Source organism: Pseudoliparis swirei, chromosome 8 (genome assembly GCF_029220125.1).
Source record: "Pseudoliparis swirei isolate HS2019 ecotype Mariana Trench chromosome 8, NWPU_hadal_v1, whole genome shotgun sequence".
NCBI lineage: Eukaryota > Metazoa > Chordata > Actinopteri > Perciformes > Liparidae > Pseudoliparis > Pseudoliparis swirei.
Window position 1 is genome coordinate 9,640,966 of NC_079395.1, and position 22,320 is coordinate 9,663,285.

The window sequence follows — 22,320 nt, forward strand, 5'->3', positions numbered from 1 at the left end:
CACCTGGGTTCATTGTTTCAATGGGCTGTTTATTTAAAAAAGACTGTACATAAATTTCAATGGACACATAATATTTACAAACTGAGAGGAGAAGACAAATATTGGTTTCTGTTCCCATGAACATTTAAGTTACTGATTTTTTTACCCACTCACATTTCATCAATAAGAAAACACATCAAAGAAAGGCGCCTTGACCTGTGATGCCCTGAAATGCGAGACGTTAAGTGGTAAACATTACAAAGTCATCAGTGGTTGTCTCATGATTTCTCTATGAAAAAAGTATAAATTAATCCTTTACATACAATCTGCTAGCGGACGTTCCTCAGCAGGATCAGACACAAAAACAAGTTGAATGCAAAGCTAGAAATACATTAGGTAGAAAAAGTTGTTTTCTCACAAAAAATGACCTCATGATGGAAGAAATACAATCAAGAATGAGATGTAATGGCGAATCATTTCCTGCAATGAAGCTTAGAGCTGAATGAATACTGTTGATTTGAGTCGTTGTCGTCGTGGAAACCTGAACAAGTTACCTCTTAATAATCTCCTCACAACATAAGGAAGTCTGTATGCATTTCAAAATAAAAGTGTGTGTTCAATGCCCGTTAATCCCAAAGTGTAGATATGATTCCGTTTGTGTGGATTGTTGAAAAACATTGATTCCGAGATAAACATTAGCTTCAATGACATTTGACAGAACCAACTGTTCACACATTTGAAACAATGATCACCTTTTTTTTTGCAAAAAAAGTCGTAGAAATGAGAACAGAAGTCTCCATATCGGCACTATTTGTAAAACCTCGGGATTGCACATCCTTCCATCGCTGCAGTTAGCGGGTGTCATTCATGTGCAGCACAGACTCGTGTCTGTATCCGTGTGCAAATCGACAACAACAGACTAAGTAGCAGGCCGTCTCTAGCTGGAGCTCATTGCTGCTGGGTTCCTACATTGACTGCAATGCAGCTGTGATTGAAGACGATTACAATCAAATCTGATGAATGGTCATCCTCCGGAACAAAGCAATGTGACTTAAATCCCCCGTTACGCTTCTACAGCCTTTAGAGCAGTCTTGGTTTGAGGTCGTTTGGGTCGGTGATGATGGTTATTGAGCACCAATGTGAAGCACCACACCACTGAAAGAATGGAAGAGTCAAGGCCAGTTGATTCTTGTGGATAGCAACTCTTGAGTAAAAACCAAAGCGATGAAGGAACTCATCACGTCATCACAGTTGATAACTAATCAGTGCAGCTATTCCAACACAATGGAAAACAACATGAAAACACAGCGGTTAGTCCTTCCACCGCTTCTCATTTTGAAGCAATCTCTGCTACAGTAGCTGGACAGCGTCACCGGATTCAGTGACAGCGATCGAAATGATATAGTGGTGAAAAAGAAATGTTTATACACGGCCACTCTGCTCCGATAAAGTTAAAAATGGCACTGTGAGTGATGAATATAAAGAATATTCAAGTAAAAATAAACCATTAAATTGAAAACAACATCCGATCTTGGCATCACCTCCACTGACGCTGGTGGAAACTCACAGGTGAAACACACTATCTGACAAATGTACTGTACTTGCAGCTTCTCACGTTACAGTTTATATACAAGAGAACAGAAGGAAGAGTCGGTTGTCTTTTTTTCGTAATGCATTCTTGACACTCGGTTCACCTTTTTTGACGGCAGCCCGACGTACGCAGAGCCGAGTAAATACACAACTCGAGGTTGCTTTTGTTCCCTCTTTAACATCTTGTGATTTGGACATCGACGGCATCAAACATTCAGTCGTGTCCTTATGCACTTTGTTGATGTCGGTTTGTCCTTTTCGGGTTGTTTTTTTTGTAAGGTATGATGGATGTTGTTGAAAGGAGGGAACGGTTGGTCTGCTGGTCTAGAGTGCAAATAAAGAGGGAGGAGCTTCTGCGCACCACTTTATTTAAAAACTGCTCCACTGCCTCATCTATTGATGAAATCCTCGTGATAACTTCACTGGATCTCCTGCGAGCTGGAAATACTGGTTTTATAAACACTGAATCACTAAATCTAAATCTACTTGGCATTGCTTGAAATTACTCTGTAATTCCACAGTTTAAAGTTTAAAAAGTGCTACTGACCAGCAGAGTGTCCCAGCAGTAGCACAAAGGCCTTTAGCTCCTCCCCTTTCGTCCACAGTGTAAACTAACAGACCCCAGTCCAAAGCTCCAGCGCCCTCCTTCTTTGTGCGACACGTTTTTAGTTTTTGGGAGCATAACAAAACCGTGCAAACACTAGCCCCCCCCCCCCCCCCCCCGCCCCACACAAAAAAAGCATTTAAAAATCCACCATGGCACTTCATTCAAAACGAGAGCTGTACATCCTCACGGGTTTACCTCAAAACTGCATCGGCATTTTGGGTGTGTTTTTGTTTTGTTTCTAGTCAGCATAGTGCATGATCGACTCGACGTAGTTTCCTGGGAAGAGTCCGGTGACGCCGTTGGCGACGCCTTCAAACCAGCCGTCATCGTTTTTCTTGATTATGTAGATGATGGCTCCTTCCAAGAAGGACAGCTCATCCTCCTTGTCCCGGCTGTAGTCATAGATGGCCACAACTGGGGGAACAAATGAAAAAAACAAGTTCACGTTAACTTCACAAAAACGTCAGTGAACATCAAGTCAAGTTTTTTCAGTAAGAAAAAGGGAAAGCGGTCACGAACCTTTCTCTAAATAAACCTTGGGGGCCCAGTGGGGGTCTCCGTCAGCGTAGGGATCGCTGTAATGAACCACCGCGGCGTCCTCTTCCTCATAGTCCACAGGTGGGGGGGGAGGAGGGGGAGAGGGCTCCTCAAACACACCCATGTCCTCTGGGGGAGGCGGAGGAGGCGGGGCAGGGCTGTCCGTGACTGAAAGAGATGGGGGATCAGAGCGGAGTGCACAGATGACACGTTCGCTCTCATCCGTCAGTGCAGCCAATTTTAAAATGTGTCACACAGTTTGGGCTCAATTTCCCTTCCAAATGGAGGTGGGTTTTTTTACACCCTCTTTTATTAGTTCTTGTAAATATTGGGATGTATTCTGGCTACATCCCAGCGAAGCCATCTGGAACAAGAATTTGGTTCTACAACACATTTGTGCAACATAACATGTCACTGTGAAGAGGGACGATGGGACTGTAAGAACTGTTTTCTAGACATTAAACTTGCAAACATATTGTCAAATTAATTTGTCCATATTGACAACTATTAAGATCAACAACAACTTTTATGAACCCTGTTACTGTCGAGACTTCTGCATTTAAATGTCCACTAGAGGGCATCTCTGGGTCATTTCTGCTCTTTAGTATGGCAGTCATCCTCCAGCTTCAACTACTCCTACGACTACTACCACTAATACTACCACTATTACTAATACCACTAATACTACCACTATTACTACTACTACTACTATTACTATGACCAATACTACTACTACCACCACCACTAATACTACTACTATTACTAATACTACTACCAATACTACTACTACTACTACCACTAATACTACAACTACCACTACTACTACTATGACGATGACCACTAATACTACTGCTACTGCTGCCATATTATTCATATGCTGTGGAAATCTGTTTTTAAATAAAGAGTTAATTATTTGTTCAGTTATATGTTCTTGCTTCCCAACATGAAGTTCTGAATGTTGTCCAAAAGCCTTTAACACGAATAAAACTCTGTTGGAGAAATATTGAGTGTATTTGTTTCTTAACCTAAGTCCAATGAAATCCTGTTCCCCCCCCCCCCAGGTGGCTTAACCCCAGACCTCCGTGTTTTCAATGGCAGCTACAGCCCTGCTAGTATTGTAAACAAATACATATGCTAGTAGCACCCTTCAGATTATGTGTCACCCCATTTAAACCAAGAAGTTCCTATGGCTATCATTAAGCTGTTTTTTTCTTAATAGACAACTTGTGATGTTTTTTTTTATTTTTTACTTTTGGTGCTGAAGAGGGTTCAGCCTCTCTTATTTACTTTTATAATGTTTTCCCGGAAGAAAAGAGCGGTTCCATTTTAAGCATGCAGCCTAAATATTCCCGTGAGTCAGTTTTGTGTATTTACTCGTACAGACAGTGTGATCCGTGTCTGAGGGCTAAAGGTTGAGCAGAAAAGGACCCGCCACCTCTTCTGCAAATACGAGTACAAGGTGGTCTATTGGCTGGATGTGTTTTACTGGCTTAATAAATAAATCACACAAGGTCCTGACTCCTGACACTCTTCCACTAGTGCTTCAGTCTTTTAACCCTTGTGTTGCCTTCGGGTCATTTTGACCCGATTCAATATTTAACCCTCCTGTCGCCTTCGGGTCAATTTGACCCGATTCAATGTTTAATGTCGGTGTTCTTTCGGGAGTCAACAAACAAACATAAAGTACCTCACACTTAAACTTGGAAAACAATATTAATTCTAATAATTTTCTGGAGATTTTAATAGCTGGGGTCATATTGACCTCAAGGGTAAAATATGTTAGTAAATATAAAGGTAACAGGAGGGGGTATCACTGGTCATACTAACTAGCCACTGCTGCTTCTATATACATATCAATCCGTTTCTGGTGGGAAATGTGACATGCTTCCCTGTGTGCCTCTGTCTGTTTATAAGAATAAAAAGGCAAAAGCTTAATGGATATAGGTTCACAATTTTTTGTATCAAAATGTGCTAATTACCGGTTTGAGACCATAAACTTGGTTTAAGACATATTGCATTCTCTGTCTGAGTCCAGCAATGCAGCAGGCCGGCAGTCTGCGTCACGTTTGACTGGACGAACACAGACAGGCGGACAGGAGGCGAATCAGGACACGGCATCAGGTCACATTTTCTCTCCTCAGTGAATAGAAAGAACGGGACGCACGCTTTCCGCGATCCATCACCATGGCAACAGACAGTCAGCCGAGGGCCGTGTGCTTCCCCTCGACCCCAAATACAGTGCAAGAAAAGGTGTGCCGAGTGGAGCGAGCCACCGGGAAGAGTGTAGAAGTGAGGCTGCGTGTGGATGCTTCATAGCATTGATGAAAGGTGTCTCTCTATATTTGTATGCTCAGTCATGGAGACATAAAATTCGACCAATATGACTGAAGATCTGTATGGAGATAGATTTACCGTTCTGCATTTATTTCAGTACATTCGGTGAAAATTGTGATTCGAGTCAATTTAGGTCGTTCGGAGATTTGTAGTGTAGGTCATTCAATACATTGAGTTTTTTGTTTCCGCCCCACCTACAGTTTCTACTGTGTGTGTGTTTTGTGCGACTGTGTGGTCGTGAATGTGTCTCCGAGTGTGGATGTGAATGTAAAGAGTCATCTCTATAAGAATGTGATTTGAATACTGAGATCGTTGGAAACGCACCCGTATGTGCATAAGTGAGTATCTGTATAATATATAATGGGTTGAATTGAACTCACACATGTATATCTGCTTAACTCGGTGCATGTGCATGTTTTACATGGATGTTCTACTTACTGCTCTCCTGCATTCTGGCAACAAAGCCGGTCAGAGGGATCTGTGGGGTCAGCTGGACCATTGGCGGAGGAGGCGGAGGAGCCACAGACACTGGAGCAGCAACACCCAGAGAGGCAGACAGAGCAGCAGAGAGACAGAGAGAGATGGAGGCGGTGGACAGGGAGACAGGCAATGTCAGGGGAAGAGCAAATAGACAATACAGAGGACATAAGGGAACAGAGAATGGAGAAACAGAGGGGTGAATTTAAGGAAACAAAGAGCTTGTGAGTGCAGAAAGCATTGCTGAGCAACTCTTTTACACATTTCCAATTATTGTTCTATAGTTTCCTTCGTTTTTTTAAAGCAAGGCTAAGGAGGCATTCGTCTCATCTCTCGTTAGGAAATCGAACTCATCAGCATCCGTTTAACATCAAGAGTGAAAGGCCGTCGCTAGCGATATGTTTCTGCTACAGTGAAAAGCTGCATAGCACCACACAGCCCTAACGACATCGCAGCTCTGGCGCTGTGTGGTAGGAGTAACATGGCAGGGATGTGTGTTTACAGGGAGAACGGCAGCATCTGTATATGATCTGATTAAATGCTGAATTAGAGTGATATGTCTGGATCGAGTGCTACATTCAGTTCACTCTCCACTGAACAGCCTAGCATCGACACATTTGCCATCTTCTGCCTCTAGAAAAGGGCTTTTTGCTGCAATTTCTTTTTTTTTAAAGAGATAAATGAAGAGAAAAACAGACAAACGCTGCTTTCCTGAAGGATGAAGACATGATGTCACCCCAGCGTATGCCAGGTCTGACTCATAAATCACATGTCATGGAAAGGCGTCTATAAACTCGCTGGGCATTAATGTCTTATGATTCCACTCTGCGCTCACCGCAGAGTCACATCCAGCCACAGCTACACCCGAGAGATCAATGAAATCCCTCATGCCTTTTCTGCGATTACATCCACCAGAAATCCCAAAGTATATTTTCCTTGAATTCAATTTAAATGAGCAGACATCACGGAGATCACACGCTGCCCCAGTTACAGACCCTGGTTGATGCAGCTGTGCATCATTGTCTCTCTCCTCCCAGAGAAGACAAACAGCCTCCTCCATCTGTGCCAAGGAAGATGCTAGTCCTTTGAGGGGGAGAAGCCATTAGAAGAAAATGGCTCAGAGTGATGACTGCCAAAATAGATTATATCTTCTGACAGAGAATATGCATATGTCCCGGGTTTCCCCTTGTCTAGCAATTATTTATGTGTTTGCTGCCCTGAAATGCCTCCTGCCTGTCTTTCTCTCCTCAACAAGAAGCCTTCTCCAGTTGACTAAAGTGATAATGTCAGAACTCAATTACAAATGGTAATGAAACACTCTGCACCGCAGTGGTGAGGTGGGAATGTTTCAACAACCCTGACTTCAGTAATTAAGGTTCATCATTCCTTTTCATTAGCCTCTTGAAGCCCATGCATATCTTTTAGACCCATAGGATCGTTTTTTGCAGTTTCACATAATCATAGATTTTGGAGTCAAGCTGCACGACCAACATGTACTGTATGTGTGAGTTTCACCAGACCAGATAAGTCTATTACGACGCACCAACCATCTGGTAAAGCAGACCATTTCTAAACCTACATTATTGATGAAAAGAAAAAGTATTGAATCTGAGTTACCCGTGTTCTGTGGGTAGGCCGGAACACCGTTGATGTGGGGCTGCTGGGATGAGACGGAAGGTGCGCGGCGGTAGGTGCCGGTGGCCGACACCATGGAGGCCGAGGAGGTGGTGGAAGAGTTGTGACGGGAGATCTGGCGGGAGATGGTGCCGAACTGGGACATGGGTATTGGACCCAAGCCGGGGCCTTGGGGCACCGAGGCAGAGGACGTCACCACTGAAGCAGAGGAAAGAGAACCTCAGTCACTTTTTGTGCTGACATTATCAATAGTTTTTGTAATAGTATGCATACATTTTCTGGATATTTCCATGCAGAATGTGCGAAAAAATAATAAGATGAGAGCATTTCAATTCAGTTTACTTACACTCAATAAATAACTGAAAATGTAATAATTAAAACAGTACAATAAAAAATCTTTTAATGCAACAGACTCATCTTGTTTAATAATTATTGCATTTCAGTGCCCATTTTTTCCCTTTGCTTCCTGCAGGATGCAAACATTTCAGGATGCAAAAACGAAATAACCTGATCATAGACTAAATCTTTACAATAATCTGTTTCCTCATAGGTTATTTATACAGCTGAAATGGCCTGAATATAGTTAAATGCTGACCATATTTCTCAGATTTACAGAAATGTCTTTAATATGAAGTTAGATTATATGAATGTAACTTTACTTTTGTATAACACTTTTTGTATTGTTTACACTATTATCTTATATATATCCTTCTGTTTGGCCTGATGTATGTCTATCTGAGCGAATGTGATCATGACTGAGTGAAGACAAGTGACACACGGGGACAAACAGAGCCTCCAATATAACACAACTGTAACCAGCAGTGACTCCTCACTGTGAACATCTGTGATGAGCAGTGAGGGTCTGGCCTCTGAGACTCACCTTGCCCCATACTGGGAGGGGAGGGCGTGGGAACTGCGAGTGGAATCCCAACTGCACTGCCGCCACTGTTCTCCCTGCTGCCACTTCCACCACTGCTGCCACTGCAGACGGAGTGAGAAAGAATCTTTATGGTGATCATTAGAGGAAGTGTGAGACAAACCTAAGTACATGACAGCATTTGACATCCAATCTTTACGCTCTCGTATGTCATGCTGTCATAACAATGTCCCCGTCACCGTGGCAACACATTCACGGTTCTGTGAATGTGTTGTGTGGGCATTCACACATGAATACTGGGCACAGATCTGGGGAGCACACAGTCACATTTGCAGTTACACAGTGTCGGAAAAACAACACGACAGCCAAGGCTTGTTTGAAAGGCACAAAGAACCATGATCAACTTTCTAAAGCTCAGACTCGATTTGTAATTACACTTTGCCTTTAGATGCTGGATTGTAAAGTGAAACATGTATAAATTGTTGTTCCTTTGAATTTGAAATAATAATAAAAAAGCAAGAAATAGAGATAACAGTTGAATTCCATGCTTAAAACTATGCTATATTGGGGCTGGTGCAACTGGATAAAAACAGTTGATAGCTTTAGCTAGCTGCTGATATTAAATAGACAATATTTTAATTGGAAATGTAGTCTTCATTTTAGCAAACACCAGCACGAGTCTTCTGGTGCTCTGACACTGTGTTGTTGTGGATAAATGGGTAGAATGGATGATGGATGTTTAGGTGCTCAAGCCAAATGGATATGTACTGAAAACACTCAATGACTCGGATGGTTGAAGTAAAAACAAGAAAATAGAAGCTAAAAAAATAAAGTTATCAAGTGATTACAGCAATAACTGAGCAGTTGTAGATCAACAGTTACACAGGTGTTTTCACTTCTGACTGATTACATGTGCTCTCAGGATTACGTTTGGCTGAGACATGACACATTTAAAGCTGTACATATCAAGAGAAGGTCTCAATAAATTAAGCACACACAGTGTTGAGGAGAGGTCTAATTAGATTGTGTCTAAAGCACCTTTGGGAGGAAAGGAAGTCTGGTGTGTAGAGCCTTTAATGCAGTAAGTCAAGGTATTTTCCACAAGCAGACATGTTGACATATCACACTCGGAAACGCAGTTATAAATAATTAAATGAATGATTGCTGGATTTCATTTTGCTGCCTGTGTCCTAGTAGAGAAGTATGTTAACCCTGTCATACCAGGGTTAACACAGGTGTAATTAATAAGAGTAATTATGGCCCTGTTACGCCCTGGTATTGTGTATGCTGGCTGACCTGAGTGGCTGTTACACACTAAATACAATGGGGCCATAATTATTTATCAATTGCACCTGTGTTTACCCTGCGATGACATGTCAAGTTGCCGTGAACGGGCCTTTTGTGCACGCTGTCATACTGGGGCACTTAATTGGTTATTTGTAACACCTGTGATTCTACTACTATCGCGGGTCAAAATGTGTGTATGAAAAGGGCTACAAATAGTTTATTTTAATTTATTTATATTTCTCACTCCAATCTACCGTGGAGCTCTATCAGAGTCTTAAGGTGTCCGAACACAGATTGTGTGTGGATTCCGGGTGCAACAACGGTGGATCCATGCTACCTGTGTGTCCTGGGCCTCTGGTTGAGCGAGGCTGTGCGTGCGGGGCTGTGCTGGTTGCCCAGTCGGGCGGGGCTCGTCATGTAGTCATTGGGCACCACTGGAGGCTTCACTGGCTCCAGGGTCTTGTAGGGAGTGTTACGCCTGGATACAGATAAACACAGCCAAAGAGGACACACTTACTTCTCAGTGTTTTCATATAGTTGAGGAGGTACTTTGGGCTTTTACAGACATTGTTTATGGAACCATGGTCAGGTGGTCTTTGTGTTTATGACAACCGCTGTGTAATGTAGGACTAGTCTCACACTGACAGTATTAACATATAAAAAGGCATAACATACATATTTATTTCTGTTTGTGCAAAAATACATATACAGAGAACTTATATTTTTACTAAAGCTGTATGTTCTTACCCCAAGGTACCATGACCAGCCATGGGGGGGCTTGGAGGTTTCTGTGAGGGTGGGGTGGTCCTGGAAAGTGTCCCTCCCCTTCCTGCCGCATTGTTCCCATGTTGCTAGAGGAGCAAAGAGAAGTTAAAACATAATTTTTTTAATAGTCTGATGAGCTGACACCAGTGTTTCCCCTGCCAATGAATATTTAGGCAGAGGATGAGTCACTTAAACCTATAAGGACTAAGCCAGACTTGGGTTTTGTTCAAAAGCGAACAGAAGGCAGCACGATGTCGGTGACTGGCTGCCTTTGTGGAGGTCATCCGTTGTATGGATTAGAATATAAAAGGAGATAGGAATATGTGTTTCCCATCTCCTTTTCCCCATGTTTCTGCATTTACAGTAACACACATATAGAGTTGAACTTAAAGTATGTTCATGGTAGAGTTTCACACCAGGTTTTTACTCGTGACAGTTCAGTTGAAAAAGTTAAATTCTGTTAATTAAAGTTCATCAATGACAAATAGTGATGTTGTACATGTTAAACAGGAAACAAGAGATACAGTCTGTGTTACAATAGTGGTTTGTAGCATTGTAATAAATCACCTTTTTCTTAGAATCATATTTGTTCAATGAAAGCTTAATTCCAGGTTATCAAAATCTAAAATGTTTTTACAAATGAAAGAAAAATAAGAGAAATACAACAATCTCTTACCTTGGCCTTAAGCCACTGAGTGCAAGCAGGCAAAAAGGAAGACAGAAAAAAAGACATGCTCATTGGTTAATGGTCAAAGTGAGTTTAGTGAAAGCAAGTGTGACATTTAAGCAGTATGCATCAACCCCATGTATTCCTAATTAACACTGTACATATTTATATACAGTATATCAGAATCAGAATCAGTTTTATTGGCCAAGTAAGTTTGCACAAACAAGGAATTTGACTAGGTAAAGTGTCTCTCAGTGCTTACACAAAATATACATTACAACACAATACAATACAGAACAAACAAAACAAACAGTGCAGTACAGAACAAACAGTGCAAAACAGTGCAACGGTCTAAGAAGTTTTAGAAAGTGACAAAGTATATACAAGAGGAATGGCTATATACAGTAGCTGTGAAACAGTAGTGCCAGAAGAAGTGGAGAGTGCGAGAAGTGCAGGGATAAATATATATGCTACAGTGGGTTATTGTTTAGTAGTGAGACGGCGAGGGGGAAGAAACTGTTTTTGTGTTTCGAGGTTTTGGCGAACAGTGATCTGTAGCGTCTACCAGAGGGGAGGAGTTTGAATAGTAAATATAAAGTTTATGAAGAACATTGTGAATAATAAAATAACGCGGTTGAGAAAATGAGTAGGACATGGATAAGCCCGTCAGTCAAAGTCACCCATGTTGCCTCGAGACTCTTGTGGTTTGAATTGGAGAGCAGACGAGGAGCTGTGAATCTGTGTTTGAGTCAAAGGTCTAATGTGTGAAGTGTCTGTCAGTTGCTAGTGTGTGTGAATGTGTGCATAAGTGTGTGTGTGTGTGTGTGAAAACCTTGGGAAAATCTTGCAGCTCTTCAAGCTACCAACGTCACCACACTGGGCAAAGACGAATTACAGCAATCAGGGATCATTATTTTAGACAGTATTATTTTCCTCTGGTGATTTATGAATAATAAATTATAAATGTATAATGTCAATACAAGCGAAATTGCCATTGTCTTAATGACGTAACCGTAAGTTATTTAATTGTAACACTAACAGGTTTGTATCACATCCAGGGCGGAAGCTGGTAATGGCGTTCATTATTGTTTAATATGTTTAGTTTACAAAATGTCAGAAAATGTCTCAACGCTTTCTCATTTCCCTCAGCTTCACGTGGCGTGTTTTGTCCAGCCAAGAACCCAAAAACTAAAAGATCCACATTACGGAGAAAAGTAGAGGAAGGTTGGCACCCGATTGCGTTTATTATTTTTATACGACATATAACTTAAATGATGAGTTGGTTATTTTAAATAACAATTCAATTGGTTGGTAATTCATTTTCAACTAATTGAATAATCAACCGTCTCAGCAATAATCACAGTCTCAACTCCTCTTGAGTCACATTTGAGTAAAAATGTCTCACAATATCTGGCACATTATCTTTTAATCATCAGCACCATGAATATTGTTCTACAATGTCTGTCACTCACGTTTACACTCAGACACAAATCTGCCTGCCAGAAATCAAACCCACACCAAACAACCACAACGCAACGAACAGGAAGAAATAATGTCCTTTTGTACTACTTGTTAAAGTTTGAATGAAAGGAGCAGAACAAGATGAAACCACCACTGCGCTCGAGATCAAACACACAACGCGTGTGTGTGTGTGTGTGTGTGTGTGTGTCGGGGTCTAGACCCGTGTTATAGAATGTCATCACAATGAGAATGTCTAAACACTAGGAATAATGAGCAGTGCCCGCACGACATACAGCTCTGCTGAAGAAAAATAACCTATTACAGCGCGGCAAGGTCATGAATAACAGCAGCGAGATGTCAGAGTGGCTGTCATGTGGTCGCCCTGGTAACGGCTAGCAATGCCAATAAAGGCTGTTAAAGTGGAGGGGTGAGCACAGTCCTGCGTAAATGCAAATGGAGATTTCCATGCTCAAGTCTGACTTCCCAACTATTCACGGGTGGCTTCCCCGAGTTATGTGGATGAAAAGAAGAAGGTTGATGATCACGGCTTGGCCGCTCAAGGGAACGAGGCTGGAAGCATGCAGCGCCTATAAGCTGCCATTACTCCTCAAAGTAGGAACACACCATTCACTAATACACAGACAAATATACCCATACACATGTATTACTACTCAGAATACTTTACATCTCTATCTTTCTGTCTGTCTCTGTCTGATGCAGGAGTGAGTCTGAAATTATATAAATCTCTCTGAATTATTCACAAACATGAGAGAGAGAGAAAGAGAGAGAGAGGGAGAGGGAGAGAGGGAGAGAGAATTCTGCGGAAAAATTTGGAATTGAGATATTATGCATTTTTGTCTGTGTGCCCACGCACAATCACACACACACACACGCACGCACAAACACACACGCACACACACACACGAGTAGCCGGCGTGTTGTAGCATCTGCACCGATTTCTGCAGGGATCCATCATTTGCAGCATCCGTGAATGATGCTTCATTTGCACAGCGGGCCACGCCAAATCCGTGTCAGCGTGAGCCGGCTCTCACCGGAGGAAACGCCGGCTTTTGAATTCGATTAAGCGGATATTTGAAAATCAGCGGCCAGCCGCTATCTCAACAGAGACAGACAGGGGGAGAGGGATGAGGGGTAAACTCAAACAAGCTGCGGAAATGTGTGACACCGGCAATGAAGGCCCACAACTGTGTGTGTATACAAACCTGTACACAAGCAACAACACTCAAACTGTGATTTAAAAGAGGAGAAGAAGGAGAGGGGAGATGGCACGATGGATCATGGGGAGAGAGAATAAAAAATTGAAGAATGAGCCGGAAAGGGGTTGAAAGAATATTTCCCAGTTCAATAGAGGACGTGATGCTGCGTAGCACCAATATGTCTCGGTTACTCACACATTTTTATTAACTTCCATTTGAGGATGTTGTTAATGGGCACGAATGAAATCTCTGACAAACACAGATTTCCTTTTAGCCACTTCACATATCAAGCTAGGGTGCGTGTTTGATACATTTCTCAGTGTTTCTGGACTTAATTAACTGGAAGGCCAGTGTATTGATCGGCTTGCAGTGTGAGGGAAGGAGACAGTCAGCTTGTTCACATGAGAGTGGAGAGTGTGAACTCGACGAGGAATGTGTTGTACCGTCGAGCAACATTGATTATCGCTGGAAATCAAGATAACACATCAAAGTAACGACTTTGGGATTTAGCTGCAACACTGGTTGTGGTGAAGCGAGAATAGTGCCGAAGTGCTTTTTGAAAACAGAAACTGGGGTCCTCTTCATGAGAGTAAATAAGTCGTATACGAGATATATTTTTGACAAAGTCAACCATATCTTTCTTACTTTGACGCCGTGTCCCACGTCGTCCAGCAGTGTGTAGTCGATGGGCTTACGGATGTAGCGCACCGGCCGCTCCATGTTGCCGGGGGCGATGATCTTGTGGGTGCGTGCGGTGTTCTTATTTGTGGTCAGGATGCCGATCTCTCGACGCGCCACCTTCTCCTTGTGGATATCCACCGTCTGCAGGACAGAGAAATGAAGGAGAACATGAGTGGTGGGGTTCAACAGACGTTACGGGTTTACTCTTGATGATTCAAACGCATTGATTTTTATTTTAGACAGATCATGATCACAGACATATATACGATTTATACTTTCCCCTGTTTTGGAGAGAGAGGAGAGATTGAATCATATTTCATGAAAAGGCCTCCCTGTGCTCGTTGCACTTATTTTCTTTGAATGCAAAGCCAATACTTCCTCCATCTGGTTCACATTAAAAGCCTCCCAGGAGCTCGGGGGGCATAATCACCTCACTTCCCTGCTGAGATTGTATTGTCAATTTATATATTTCAGATCCATCCTAAAATGACTGCAAAAAGAAGAACATGGCCATGTTTGAAATAAGAACACCTGACAGGAATCACACTCAACTTTTTATTTAAACATATTTATCATTACTATATTTCATTTCTATTGAAGCACATTTGTTATTAAAATATGTACCGTTTTGAGACCCAGTCAATACTTTGATATGAGAATCTGCAGGATCCATTGCTGCTACCTGCTCCCCTGAGTTACAGTTGTTTCATACCTTCATTGAGTCCACCACGGTGGGACATCGGTTCTCAACAGAGAGAAACTAAACAAACACGCGTGTGGATAAAAAATAGAATATCAAAGTGATGATTGTTTCGAAATTCACCCAGTGTATTCCTTTGTGGGTTTTTAAATCCTATGTCCTCCCACTACTTGAACACACACTCTAGGTTCATCCTTTGAACTCCTCCTGACCCACTATTCTGCCGTACGGCCCATTTGCCGAAGCTCTGCTTTAACCTCTCGCACCAGAAGCAAGTGAAAATGCCAGTGACCTCCCTTTCTTCTGCGATTACGGTCATTATTGCTTACAGGACCCATTCACAGCAGGACTGCCGCCTTAGGACCGGCCTTATGAATGAGAAATTAAAGTTGAAAGAGTGAGGGATTAAAGGAGGGAGGGGACGCTAAACGAATCGGGGGAAGAACGGTGGGGCTGATGGGGACGGCCTTATCTCAGGAATATGAGGTCACGCTTGGGAGCAGAGTGCTGAAGAGTGTTATAACGGGCATATATGAATCCATGGCTGTTATTAATCATACTCTACATAGTGTACCTTCGTCCTGCATCTGTGCATACTAAAATTGGCAAGGAGACAATTGTAATATTGAGTATTCAATATCAAATGTATATTCATGTAGATATCTGTGAGTGTGTGTGAGTCCCAAACAACAAAAAGTTCACTCATCAATCACCACTCAGCCATCGCCTCTCCGGGGAGATGAAGAATCCAACTGAGAGATGGAAAGTCTGATCGGTGTTGAGAAGTTGACCCACGCAGAACTCTCTCCGACATGAAGTTTGTGTGCTGCATATGAGATATATATAGAAAACATGCAAGGCTTTTTTTTAGAAGAGGAAACTGAGGGCGACACGCCCAGCTTCAGCTGGGACGTAAGACACGCCTATATCCTGCCAGTGATAGGCGAGTAGAGGTGGAGCGCAGATTAGAGAAAAACGAGAACACAAAACTCAGCAGGACAGAAAAGCGTGAGGTGGGTGTCAAGATCAGAAAGAAACGTCAAAAGAAATGAAAGTGGGGATGGGGTGGATGCAGACAACATTTTTACTTTAGAGATTCAAGCCAACATAATTTAAAACGGTAACTTTTACTAAAGTATCGCAACCCATCTTGTGTCTATACTGTAAACGCATGGAAGCAGCATCCAGAGTTACTCTTCACAAAGAGGAACAACTCAAGCAGCAGAGCACGAAGCACGGCACGCATCTGCAGGTGATGACTGGACTGCCTACTTCCTCTACACACACACATACACACACATTACTAAAAACAAAGTTTGGTCATTTTTATGAAACATAATTACTAGTTATTAGTTATCTAATAATTGACGACAGACCTCTGTGCTCTCTCAATCTAATTTTCTTTTGTTTACTCCAATAAACTTCTGGCTGTCTGCTGAACACTGCTGTGTGTTTCTGTGAGCCGATGAGCAGCTGTACTGTTCACGACTGGATCTATATCCGATTTGCTGCTTTATAATCTGTGTGTTAGCACATGATTGGCCTCCGCAGTGCAATTGTCATATATTGCTCAGAAACACGTCTACAAATTCAGTTATGAATGAAACCTTTACAAGTGCCTGCATCAGTGTCATTATCATTTTTGAATTTACCCTCAGATATGATTCTTGAGAGGATTTGGCCAGTGGAAATGGAGCCGACAGAGGCACAAGTGGGTCATTGAGCTGATGAATGACAACTACTTCAGAGACATTGGGATCAGATGAATGAAAAAAACGGACAACAATCTGAAGTTTTCAATGAAATGGAGAAGAGGAGTAAAGAGACGTATGGGAAGCTACTTGTGTTTTGTATCGCAACACAATCCCTCGCATGGCTTTGGAGTAGCTTCAACAGCTCTGCTTTGTTGTTTTTTTACCTGCTGCAGTTTTGCATTTAGTGGCATTTCTGGAAGAACTTTGTGACATCCTCCTCTGCAGCATTTAAATCCTACAGAGATGGAGCTTTGGAGTTGCCAGCAGTGCTCGGCTACCTTCGCTTTCTAATCTCATTGAACTCTTTCGGCACATACATTTGTGAGACAGAAAAACACCTGGCACAACTAAGCAAGATAAAATGTAATTTGGTTGGAAGCGTCACCACTGGAATAATAAATCAAAGCCCTCGGAGAAAACCTGCATGAGATGCATCTTAAAGTAAACGTACTTTTCTCTACCTGTGAGAGACATTTACATTGAGACAGTCACCTCCAAGGACATTCATCTTGATATGATAATAATACCCTTTAATATGACCTGTCATGCACCCATGTCTGTTGGATTGCCTTTCATCAAGTATACCTTTTATGAAAAGTACAGGTGTAAATAACTAAATAGCTTTAATGATGGCTGTACCTGGTGAGCTTGACTTGTTCTTCAGCTCTAGTGTCGGGCATAATGGCTTCACTGGTACTCTCAGATGAAATGGAGCCATCGTTAATGTTATTAATTCCACCTGAGCTTTAAAAAGAAGTATTGTAAACACGATGGATAGACTGGGGCTGGCGACCAGGCTGGTGTTCACACCAGTGTGGTTACAAGTCCCGATAGAGCAGTCGTATCTGAGGCAGAAATATCAACCGACCATCTCAAAGAACGATAAAAGACTTTTGTTGTTCTTCATTAGATTCCACCCGACTGGACTCCATCAGGACTCCATCCTGCACCCCGTGGAGCAAAGCAGAAGCTGAGAATGCTAAGCAGGCGAGAGAGCTGGCGTCAGGATTTCACTTCATCCGGACAGCACACGGGGAGCAAGGGGGGGGGGGGGGGGGACATTCAGTGGCTCACAGGCTGGGTGGCCTTGTGAAGAGAGAGAGAGAGAGAGAGAGAGAGAGGGGACTGCTGATGAAGCAAGAGGGACTGAAAAGGGGCTGTGGAGGTTTGGCAGCTCCGACATGATCGATGCCTCGGCCATATCCGTCTTTATGAAGTGGGAATGTGTCACTATGACACAGGACAATACCAGCAGGTTTGTACTTTATTGTAGTCGAATAGGTTTAATCCTCAGAGGACCATCCTCAAAAAACACTCCTTGATCCACTAATATTACTCATTTCAGAACTGTAAATGAAAAAAGTGTTTTTCTATTTGAGGTGAGGAGATGGTGGCGAGTGTCTCGTGTGGGAATGTACATTATCCTGGATTTATGGACAACAGTTAAACATGGAGGACATTTTGAGTTTGCATTCACTTCAAAAAGCATCAACAGTACAAATTAAGTAGTAGATCAACGAATAGGGAGATGTCTCACTAAAGTGTAAGAGAGGCTTTTGTTTGACCCTGGACATTATGCATTGACATAAATGCAATGTATGCATCCATAGGGTATGAGCGTCTCCCAGTGAGGTGGCGTGTACCTGACCTGGGAGATGTGGTTGATGGAGGACTCCATGCGTCGCAGCTGCGAGGCCTGGATGTCCAGCAGCTGCAGCACATTGTTCGCTAAGGCGTTGATCTGGTAGGCCACGCTGGCCAGAGACTGGGTGGTGTAGGCCTTGGTCTCCTCCAGGGCCTTCTTCTTGTCTTGAGCCTGGCAGAAAGAGGAAAGGAGGAAAGAGAGGAAGAGGAAACAAAAGTCAGTCATAACCAGTGGAAGGATGTGTGGGTGGAAGAAATGGAGAAGTTGGCAGAGGGAAGCAAGGTAGGGAGCTCCAACAAACTCAAGAGGAAATGCTGCACTCTCGTTGTTATTCCAGTCAGTTTTGTGAGCGGGGAAAGGGCAGCGCTCTACAGAGGGCTGCATTTGACAGGACTGTTCATTCTGGAATGACTTTGTGGATAAAAAGCAGCCTGCAACTGGACAACAATCATTTCCGGATCACCCAGATGGACAACATGGGACAGGTGCATGGTGGGAGTTGAGCCAAGGGAGCAGGAATGCCAAGACATTTCCTGGGATCCTAAATATCCACCCGGCTGCGCAAACCATCTGTTTCTTGATGCCTTTAAATAGCAAAGGGACTGAATGTACATATTTATAGTTTGGAAACGAAACGGGGGCAATGCAGCCACACAGAGAACCAGTCCAACCGGAGACTGCCACTAGCAACTACTCTCTCTATTACTGATCCCATTGAATTTCTTTTTTCATGAATAAATTCCTCGATAAGTGTATGAAATGATGAAATGATCACCACATGCTAAACTCATTCGTTTCACCAAAAAGAAGAAACACAAAACAATTTGACCTGCAGATGTTTGCTGTGACGATGACGGAGCAAAGCAGCTGTGCATTAGGAAAGAGTCCATCCCTGTTTTACAATAGTCTGGAATATGCAATAAACATCATACATAGTAACTATAATGTGGATTCATCACATTAAAAAAAAACTGTCTGACTGATATAGAAATGTTATACATGCAATACATATATTAGTAATAAGTACATTTAAGAAAATAGGTTTATTCACTTTCTTGCAGAGTTAGGTGGGATGTTCAATATTGCTCTCACCTCTGCTTTAACCCTCCTGTTACCTTCGGGTCAATTTGACCCCATTCAATGTTTAACCCTCATGTTACCTTTATATTTACTGACATATTTTACCCTTGGGGTTAATTTGACCCCAGCAATTAAAACCTCCAGAAAATTATTAGAATTAATATTGTTTTCCAAGTTTAAGTGTGAGGTACTTTATGTTTGTTTGTTGACTACCTAAATAGTCCTTTAAATATATAAAAAAGTTGATATTTCTTATATGTTTGACACAGTGAAAAACAGCCTGGGGTCAAATTGACCCCAAAGAACACCGACATTAAACATTGAATTGGGTCAAATTGACCCTAAAGGTAACAGGAGGGTTAAGTATGATGCTAGAGGCAAGAAAACAATACGAGTAGCTTATCATATTTTAAAAAATTGGCAGTAGGGGGGAACAACTAGCTTGATTGTTTCCTAAAAAAAATCTAAAATAAGCCTATGTAACACCATCTCTAATGCCTACTTAATAACATAATGCACAAAAAAGAAAAGTGACAACAAGATGTGCTTTCACAGGAAGTTACGTGCTGCAACACTCTCCATGTGTTCTACACTAGTGTGAAGTCGTGACTTACAGTAGTCCAGTCTAGAGGAGATTCATGCATGGACGACCTTCTCTGCATCCGACATGGTTAAAGCGGGGCGGAGTTTGGAGATTTTTTTATCTCCATGCCAGGCTGAGCTCACGATCTCGTGGCTCGGGTGTCACACAGATAAACAGGCAGATATGAGAGTGGTGTCAGACGCCCATCTCACTCAAACTAGCTTCAAAAACACATAAACCCATCGGGTTTGATCTGTTAAACTATGTGCTTTTGCTGTTCAGACACTATGATTATTTGTACTTTTAAAGCTCTCATTTAGAATCCCATAACCACTGTGGCATAGAGATATTGGCTTTGACTCACCAGCTGTCGCCAAGCAACACTTTGGTTTGTGTGAGGTTGCAGGAAGTTAATAACCTGCAGTAACAACAAAAGAACCCCCTGCCTACCTGCTCGCTATCAACCCACCTGCAGCACCGGCACGTGTTGCAGATGTCTGGTGGTACCAACAGGTCCGCCCGTCCCGTACAGAGGAAACAATACCGCTGACTCAGCTTTATCACAGAGACTGGAACAGGTCCTCCGACCCGAGCTTAGGAAACGCTGACTTGTGTTTCTGACGACGCAGAGACTACCTCTTATTATACTATTCTCATTAGCCACTGAGGAAGACGTGCAAAATCACACACAATAGATAACATCAGCTGCCGGCTACTACCTTTAACAATGCTCGAATGAGAGGGAGTTGGAAGGAGAACACGTGTGAACTGGGATTAAATAGAGTCTAACAGAATCAAATTCATTTTTTAAAAGTCTCAACATATCTTGCAAAACCCTTTGTGATAATTGCCCACATCTTTGTAAAACACATTATAACTCCCTCCCTCTCTTTCGCTCTCTTACACTATTTACATTATGTCTCATGTTAAGCATAAAAGAGGCTTTTGCAAGAGCTGCATTTGGAAATGATTTGTTGTTAAGCACCAGAATCAACCGTGACAATGCGGTGCGTAACGGTGACGTGTCGTACTGAACACCAGGTCTGACAGAGGAATGTCATGGGCCTCATGAGTCATGAATGAAGCAGCCATGAGTCAGAGGGGTCTCATGTGAGCTGAGGGGGGGTCAACATCAGGGACATATTAAGTATTATGGGTTTCCACACCCCTTTCGTCACACTTGTGGACAAAAAAAAAAAGATATATCTTCAACTTGGAAACAAAAACTGATGCAGATACTTTAAAAAATAATGTGCAGCTCAAACCCATTGGTTGGCACTTTGTGGTTTTGAATCCGATACTGGAAGAAAATGAAGGAGTTTAATTAAATAAGCTTCAATGTTAAGACTCATTTACACACCAATAGCAGCAAAGGACCATCTCAAAACAGCACTGTTCAATGTTAACAGACAAGAGTTGATATTTTAGTGTACAAAAGCCTTAAGAAGGGTACAAACAAAGTGGAGTTCTGCTTTCATGCCAACCATCATTTTAGGTGACAGCTTTTCATTGGCCAATTTCAGAAATACTCTTCCAAGAATAACACTTTTTTTTCCTCCTCCAGAATAAGATTGCATTTACATATCAGGCCATAGCACTGCCAGTATGGTATTTTGAGAGATTATGCTATTCTGGTTGATACTATAAATGCATGAACTGCATCTATAGAATGTTGAATTTAGAGCTGTATTACAAAATAAATGATTGCACGTCTAATATTACTGCTCACAGCCCGAGTGTCTGCTATAATGACTTGCACGCCTTACTCGTAATTCCCTGTTGCGTTTGTCAAGTGGATTCAGAGGCATGCACGATTCTAGAGTCATTTTAATGTCCCAAAATGAATCATTCTTCTGGAGAAGCAGCATACATGCATCTTCATGTTGCAGGCATCATTATAGGTATTGAAGCAGAAGGTTGTTGTAAAGTCCTCTGAGATCAACAGAGAACGGGATGAAAAGCATCATCAACCCATTGAGTTTATGAACACAAACACATACACCGCTTCCTGGTCGTGACACAAAAGGGTCACGCTATCAACCTGGTGCGACAAGATGGAGTCGGCAAAATTATAATTTCATGTCCACACAATCATCCAAATTACTGAAATGTAAAACATCCATACGTGAACATGTAGAAATCAAAATGTCATCCACTCTCTAACCCACTACTTCTAATAAGATAGACACTTACCAACAGAAGCGTGACATTACCTCCCAAACTGTCAACTGAATGGTCCCCGTGAGACCTTAAATGACCTGTGAGAATAACACAATCCTTTGAGCTTCATGTCAAAAATGTATCAGGTAGCTTTCTGCGTAATGATATTGAGGTGTGGAGACTCCACCATAGAGCTCTGCATGCTTTTCATCATCTAAACGTGCATTTCTGATGACAAGCGAGCCAAAGCGATCTGCCGTGTTATTCCAACAAACTGGGCTTTC

At 42.2% G+C, this 22,320-nt stretch overlaps 1 protein-coding gene across 4 annotated transcripts in view; it reads right to left on the minus strand.

Moving 5' to 3' along the window:
- Window positions 1-8: 8 nt before the first annotated feature.
- Window positions 9-22,320, minus strand: part of LOC130197512 (abl interactor 1-like) — a 24,069-nt gene continuing 1,757 nt past the window's right edge. Inside the window, exons 2-11 of one of the 4 annotated variants that reach the window (XM_056420198.1) lie at window positions 18,217-18,384; window positions 14,079-14,255; window positions 10,765-10,779; window positions 10,071-10,174; window positions 9,661-9,801; window positions 8,040-8,140; window positions 7,142-7,357; window positions 5,486-5,575; window positions 2,696-2,881; window positions 9-2,590 (exon numbers count right to left, since the gene is read on the minus strand). In XM_056420198.1, coding sequence (XP_056276173.1) covers window positions 2,415-2,590; window positions 2,696-2,881; window positions 5,486-5,575; window positions 7,142-7,357; window positions 8,040-8,140; window positions 9,661-9,801; window positions 10,071-10,174; window positions 10,765-10,779; window positions 14,079-14,255; window positions 18,217-18,384 — 1,374 coding nt within the window. In that variant the 3' untranslated portion in view covers window positions 9-2,414. The remainder of the gene's footprint in view (window positions 2,591-2,695; window positions 2,882-5,485; window positions 5,576-7,141; window positions 7,358-8,039; window positions 8,141-9,660; window positions 9,802-10,070; window positions 10,175-10,764; window positions 10,780-14,078; window positions 14,256-18,216; window positions 18,385-22,320) is intronic. The other 3 variants (XM_056420201.1, XM_056420200.1, XM_056420202.1) reach the window with 3 other exon arrangements.